Genomic DNA, 6,382 nt, shown 5'->3' with positions numbered 1-6,382 from the left:
ATGGTTAAAAAAAAAAAAAGTTTAAAACCACGACACTTTCTCGTCACGTGACATGTACACATGCTCTAAAGGCAACTGTTTCTACTAGGAAAAAAAGATATGGGTTTAAGTGGACTTAAGCAGACTTAACTATAAATAAAAACTGAATTTATATCACATTAAAGTATGTTTGCATTATATTAGTAATATGATTATTTCAGTTTTCACAACTAACACTCCATCCATCTTCCTCCGGATGCTTGACGCATGCGGTTCATCCCCTGGCTGTTGCAGGGAGGTAGATTGGGAAATTCCTCCAAACTGAAGAATATAAAATGCCACCCCGACACACAGATGGGACGACTCCTTCTGGCTCTTGCGGCCCCAGGCATCAGTGGAAACGGAACAAGTGCCTCCCAGCAGCGCAAGATGCCCTCCAACCCCGGTTAGTGGCTGGCAGCCCGTAGTGCGCGCATTTCCTGCGTTTCTTCCTCTTCTCATTCATTCATGCTTCTCCTCTCCACACAGACTGGATCTCTGCGGTGACGCTGGCAGCTCTTCTGCTCTGTACATCCGGGTTTCCGTTGCCAGACGCGTCCACTGACAGCCCGAACGGTGACCCGTCGGGTGAGGAGGGGGTCACCGAGTGGCCCGTCGACGCGTTGAAGACAGTCCTGAAAGCGGCTCTTTACACAACAGAGCGCCATCGGAAGGAGGTAAGAGTTTTAAACTGCCAATGGAAATTACTGCAAGTGTAATTATTATTAAAAGTTAAATTATAAATATATAAAACCTAAATGCCATCAAGCGATTGTAAATTCCTAACCCGATGTATTCAATAGTAATTAGAAAAATGTCAGAGGAAAGAACATCTTTAACAGGTAATCTTTTGCTGACTTGAGGCAGCAGCTATACATAAAACCTATAATCCAAGAGTGAATTATTACCCAGCAGTTTGACATTAAACGGAATTGATTCATTTAGTGAAGGTTAAACTACTTTGACACTCTGGATTATAACATTATGACAAATGTAGTTTCCTCTTTATTTTGAATGTAATCCAATTCAAAATTAATTAACTTAAATTAGAACTCAGCTGTGATGTGGTATACAACAGATCCATTATTAATCCCACCAGGACCAATCTGAGCACTAGAAAAATGCCAAAATTATGTAATTAACAAATAAACAAAAATAAATAATCTGATTATGATATGTATAAATTAAAATAAATCACAGTGACAGTGAAAAAAAAACAAATTACAGGGGAAATACAATTTTATGAGTAGAAATCAGGTTTCCAAGCAGGTAATAATAATAACACCCTAGTGGCAACAAAGATCATTCACTTGTAGAACCTAAATCAGACTCAACATGTCCCAGTGGGTCGATGCCCCTGGATTTCTCTGGGTCGTTTGTTTGTTGCTGGCTTCTTTTGACTTTTTAATGACTTGTTTGTTAAGGTTTGCTCCTGATTTCCGCTGTTTTGCTTTTCTCTGTCAGTTTGAAGCTGAATTTCAGGGTATGTTGGACTATGACTTCCTGGACAAATACAGAATCCCCTCTCTTCCAGCACTCTGCCCTTTCTCCAACTTCAGCAAGGTAGAGCCTCTTCTCCTTTGTCATCCGGATGGAAGGAGTAACGTGATGTGAAGTTGTTGGAATTGTAAGAGTGACTTTCTGTTGTCCTGTCCAGGAGGCTTGTTTCATTCGGTTGCTCCAGGGGCTCCGTGTTTACTCGGTTCTGCTCAAGCATGTGGCGCAGGAGTTCCCCAACAGCTTCATCCCCATAGAGACCAGACACTATGTCAACCTTCTGATCACAGAGATAAAGGAAAAGGTGGGCCATCCATTGTCTTTATGTGATTTCCTTTCATCTGGCTGACTTTCCATCATGTTCTTTAGATCCAAGTGCTGGGAGAAGGATTTAAGACGTGACACTTTCTCGTCACGTGTAAAAGTGCGTCAAAATGTATATTGATGTGATTAAGCACTTTACAAATAAAAGCTGATTGTGTTCAATGAGTTAATTAATTAAACCAGCAGTAAAAGTGTGTGTCCAGACATGCTGTTGAATTTTACATGATTATTGCTGATGTATTTTTGACTGTAGCCAACTAGCTAAAGCTGTAACTTTAAGTTGGAATTATTTTGAATAGATTGGAACTGTCACAAAGTACTCGTGAGTTTTGTACCGTGTAATCTAGTTACCAAAAATGCCCTATTGTTGCATAAATCTAAATACTTTCTTTTATGTCTGACTATATATAAGTAATGATTAAAGAACTGTTATAATGACACACTTGAATAATTTTGCACCAATTTCACTCTTGCCCCACAGATAAATGCCCCTGGGCAGGTTTCAGTCCTCACCAACAGCCAGGAAGAGCAGCTGCTGAGGGACGTCAACAACTCCGACAATTTCCACAGAAAGATGACTGCGCATAGCATCCTGTACAAGCTCCACCACTTCCTCATCCGCGGCAAAAGGGTCATCGATAAAAGGGAGAAACCTAGAAGAGGCATGCACAACAGGGGTGTAGAGAAAAACAATGAAATTTGACTGTTTACTTCAGGGAAAATGGGAGTAGCTTAAGTGTCCCGTTGTGGGTACGTGATGTCTAAAGCAATATATGATTGTAGGAAATCTCCCAAGCCTCAGGGCTTCAATTTTCCAATACGAGACAACTTATTTATACTTTTTATACTTGTATTTATTTGTCATGGAACAATTAATTCTAAAAAGGTTTCTATATTTATAGTAATGTAAGATGTTATTTATTCACTTACCAAACTCAATTTTGATATAGTTAAATTACAAGAAAATGTATGTATGTTTGTATTTATGGATGGATGAATAATTTCAATGCAATGAGATGTCAAATTCTGTCAGTTTCTGGGGGATATATGTTGTGCAAATACAGAAATAAAAATGATTTGCATGATAAGAAATGTTTCCTTGCAAATTCTGTCCCAGGGTGTCTTTGCATGGCTTGGTTTTCAAACTTCCATATTTATGTGGTTTGGAGGCTGGGAAAAGAGCGATAACAGTGAGCTGTGTTATGGGCAACTTGAATGACTAGTTTACGACATTTTGTGGTAGATTTCCAACACCACTTACACTTATCCTAATAATAAAGACAAGAGTAACATCTGTGCTGTTTTATTTCCAGAACTTTTAAATTACAAATGAAAAGAGGAAAAACAATTAATAAAGGGTACATCCAATAGCCATCATCACAAATTCCCAATAAAACAAACACAGTTCACTCAAAGCTAAGTATTTTCAGAATTAGTCTTGATTCCATCTTGTTTGTCCAAATGTGCTGCGTCCCAACAGTCGACAAACCATTCATGTATGGTGTGGTAAGACATCAAATTCATATCCCCGATGTTTGAGCAGCAAGCACAATTTATTGACAGGAAAGTGAAAGCTAGTCAGTTTCTTGGCCTTTAAGTAACAGGTAGGTGATTTGGTCTTCATGAGGCTGGGGGACTAGTTGTGTGGAGACATCCTTCAGCCCCATAGTAAACTAGAGAAAAGATAAAAAAGCAGAACTTAACTGATCGTCCACAAACAATGACACATAAACACCAGCATCTCCTGAAAATGACATGAAACATTGTAAGGAGAGTTTAACCTCCTGCACATCATTTGAGATGGGTTTGTCATGACTTTCTAGATTACTATGAATGAAGTGTCTTTGTGTTTTTTATTTACTTGTTCATCTTCATGGTCATCCATCCATTAACAACAGAGATAATGTGAACTAGTTCATCTGTGTGCAGCAAAATGTGTCAAAGATATATGACAGCCAGTTTTGGCCCTAGACTGCATTATAGTGGAAAAACTTAAGCATCACAATTTGTGTCATAGTCATCAGTAAATGCAATCTAACAGGAAGTGCAGATGTCAAGCTTATATGTATTTACCTCAAGACTGTGGGTTCAGGCATTCCCGGATCTGCTCCACGTTTGAAACCTGCAAGTAAAAACCAGAAGAATTGAAGTCTACGAGTTTCCCTTTGAAAAGAGCGACAGAAAAGAGAAAGTTGTCAAAGAGTTGAATCAGCATGAAAGAGAGCAAACAGAGCGATTAGTTGAATAACTATACACATTGCTCCAGAACTTGTCCGTGACAGTGATGGCTATTAAAAACGCATTTCCAAGAACTGTATTCTTATTTATCCACAAATAATTTAACATGATCATATCCCCTACTTTTCTTTTAAACTCAGAAACAGATTTTTAAAATTGCCATCATCATGGTAATCAACACTGAAGGCAGTATTTTTGTAATGCGGACATTGGCACACATCTGCATTAAAAAAAAAGTTGAAAAATACATCACATTATGATCTCATCAAATCTCAGATCATAATGTGACACTTAGTTTATCTTTCCCCAATTCACTGCGCAAGATCTTTGTGGCCCCAGCACTATTGCATCACAGAGCTCTGGTATTTGCATGCTCATTCAAATACTTTTTTTTATGAATTAGTGTGAAAGGGCCATTGCGCTCACATCCGATTCAGTCAGCAGTACATCTGACTCACCACCCACGCTCGGAGGAAAGATTTCCATTTATCAACCTTTATACATGGATATTAAAGGGAGTTAACCGTGATGCAAACCACTCTTTATAAAATGACGAAATTTCAAGTAAATTTTGCCTTCTTACTATCTTGGTCCAAGACTGAGGATTCTCAATTTTTTCTCACTTAGTCTTTCCAACTATAGATGTAAACCATCAAAAGGAGTTTACTTTAACATGTGAATAATTGTAAGATAATTTGACAAGTCTACCTTTTAATTCATTGTCATTAATCATTCATACTTTATTGTTTTAATGTCATCAGATCATAACAGCCTAATGAATGCAGCCTTATTGAGGTGATTAATGTACAGTTTAATGTGCAATGCAAGAAAATACAGCTCTTCAGAAGTAAAGCAGTTGGAAGAACCACGGTGAGAAGCAGTGGGGTAAATGGATGATATCAGTGCTGGCATTTCCAAAATGCTGAAGTGATAGAAAATTTACTCACAATGGGCAACTCCACCGACTGTGAGGTGATGTAAGCACACATCTTAACTTCCCTATGCAAGTACGCTGGCACGTACTCAACCTGCCACAGGAACAATTCCAAACGGTTCTGCTAACAGGACACAAAAACTACCACAAGGCTTTTATACAAACCTTGGTAGATATTTGGGCATATAGCAGAGAATGAAACTATAAAATGTTCGAGTGGAAATAGATAAATGGGCCGATTCACATGTCCCACTTTTTCAACAGCCCGAGACACTGCTTTTTTAAATTAATTACATCAACTATGCTTAGAATTGACGGTTCAGAACTGTGTATCTTTTCACAATGGATTAAACACTGTACTTTGTAGATCTGGACAAATTAATGAAACAGTCACTATTTGCTCCCCACCTACTTTAATCTTACAAGAACCTCATGGGCAGAAATGTAACGTGACCAGTTAATGACGCCCTTCCATGGAAGCTTAGATTCATCATCATGTGCAAAAACCCACCCAGCAGCACAGGAAACAGTCACTGTTTCCATATAAAAAATACATATAAACAGATCCGAGAACTAGGTGGGTATTCTTATGAAGAGGTCAAGTGATTTAATTAAGCAATCCAAGCAGAGGAAAACTTTCACTACCCTCAGTCCATCATTGAGAAATGACTTCTCTCCCACTAGTATACTGTATAGTTGATGCTGCTTGTTAGCAAAGGAGGTACTTTCACATCTTCATTTACTGTACTTTACTGTCAGAAAAGAGTCCACCAAGTGAATACGCGACTACTACATCATTTCTAATTGTAAACACATCTATATTTCAAGGTGAATCTGGTTTCCAAACGGCTCAACTTGGTCTGCTACATCTATAGAGCTATGAATGTGCAAGCTAAATGCTACAGAATCGTTTCACATATCTCAGAAACACTGCGAATAAAAATTTAGGCAGATTAACATAATTTTATATAAAATGTGCTCATAATGGGATGATTTATTGAAGTGGAATATAATATTTTAAGTGAGATTATGACAGTGAGCGTGCTAAGCTAGGCTAATGTTAGCGAGGCATGTCCCCCAGCTCAGGTGCGGTTCGTATACTGACCGAGGTACAACACGGTTGGGATAAAACCCCATCGGATGACAAACTGGCCGCACTGGAACAGCTGCTGCAGCCGCTGTTTGGTCTCTTTGTTCAGTTTAGCCATGAGTTTATCCTGAAGCGTGACAACGGTGACGCTCCTGCCAAGGACTTGGAAAGCGGAAGTGACGTAGAAAACGGAACTGTTCAGCACCGTCAAATTGTGACCGTGTCGCCACCTTGTGGACGGATGTGTAACAGTTCGACCTTCAAAAGTCCCTAAATTATTT

The 6,382-nt window shown here is 38.8% G+C and overlaps 2 protein-coding genes across 2 annotated transcripts; one reads left to right on the top strand and one right to left on the bottom strand.

Annotated features, from left to right (window-relative positions):
• The first annotated feature begins 379 nt into the window (after positions 1-379).
• LOC137607631 (interleukin-6-like) lies at positions 380-2,873 on the top strand. Its single transcript, XM_068333530.1, has 5 exons — positions 380-424; positions 508-695; positions 1,483-1,581; positions 1,676-1,819; positions 2,321-2,873. Exons 1-5 carry the CDS (start codon positions 409-411, stop codon positions 2,540-2,542), a joined length of 669 nt encoding a protein of 222 aa, XP_068189631.1. The 5' UTR covers positions 380-408; the 3' UTR covers positions 2,543-2,873.
• Positions 2,874-3,126: 253 nt separating this feature from the next.
• tomm7 (translocase of outer mitochondrial membrane 7 homolog (yeast)) lies at positions 3,127-6,278 on the bottom strand. Its single transcript, XM_068333337.1, has 3 exons — positions 6,117-6,278; positions 3,913-3,961; positions 3,127-3,512 (listed from the first exon to the last, which is right to left on the bottom strand). Exons 1-3 carry the CDS (start codon positions 6,217-6,219, stop codon positions 3,497-3,499), a joined length of 168 nt encoding a protein of 55 aa, XP_068189438.1. The 5' UTR covers positions 6,220-6,278; the 3' UTR covers positions 3,127-3,496.
• Between the last annotated feature and the right edge of the window lie 104 nt (positions 6,279-6,382).

This window comes from Antennarius striatus, chromosome 14 (genome assembly GCF_040054535.1).
Source record: "Antennarius striatus isolate MH-2024 chromosome 14, ASM4005453v1, whole genome shotgun sequence".
Taxonomy (NCBI): Eukaryota; Metazoa; Chordata; class Actinopteri; order Lophiiformes; family Antennariidae; genus Antennarius; species Antennarius striatus.
The sequence above is the reverse complement of the archived record's forward strand: the minus strand, read 5'-3'. Positions and strand labels throughout refer to the sequence as shown.

Bases quoted from the DNA above. Each gene is read 5' to 3' on its own strand.
- LOC137607631 (XM_068333530.1), top strand. The intron at 696-1,482 runs GTAAGAGTTTTA...TTTCTCTGTCAG, and splicing joins CAGAGCGCCATCGGAAGGAG to TTTGAAGCTGAATTTCAGGG. The intron at 1,820-2,320 runs GTGGGCCATCCA...CTTGCCCCACAG, and splicing joins TCACAGAGATAAAGGAAAAG to ATAAATGCCCCTGGGCAGGT.
- tomm7 (XM_068333337.1), bottom strand. From the start codon at position 6,219: ATGGCTAAACTGAACAAAGAGACCAAACAGCGGCTGCAGCAGCTGTTC. The intron at 3,962-6,116 runs GTCAGTATACGA...TTTTACTTGCAG, and splicing joins CCCAACCGTGTTGTACCTCG to GTTTCAAACGTGGAGCAGAT.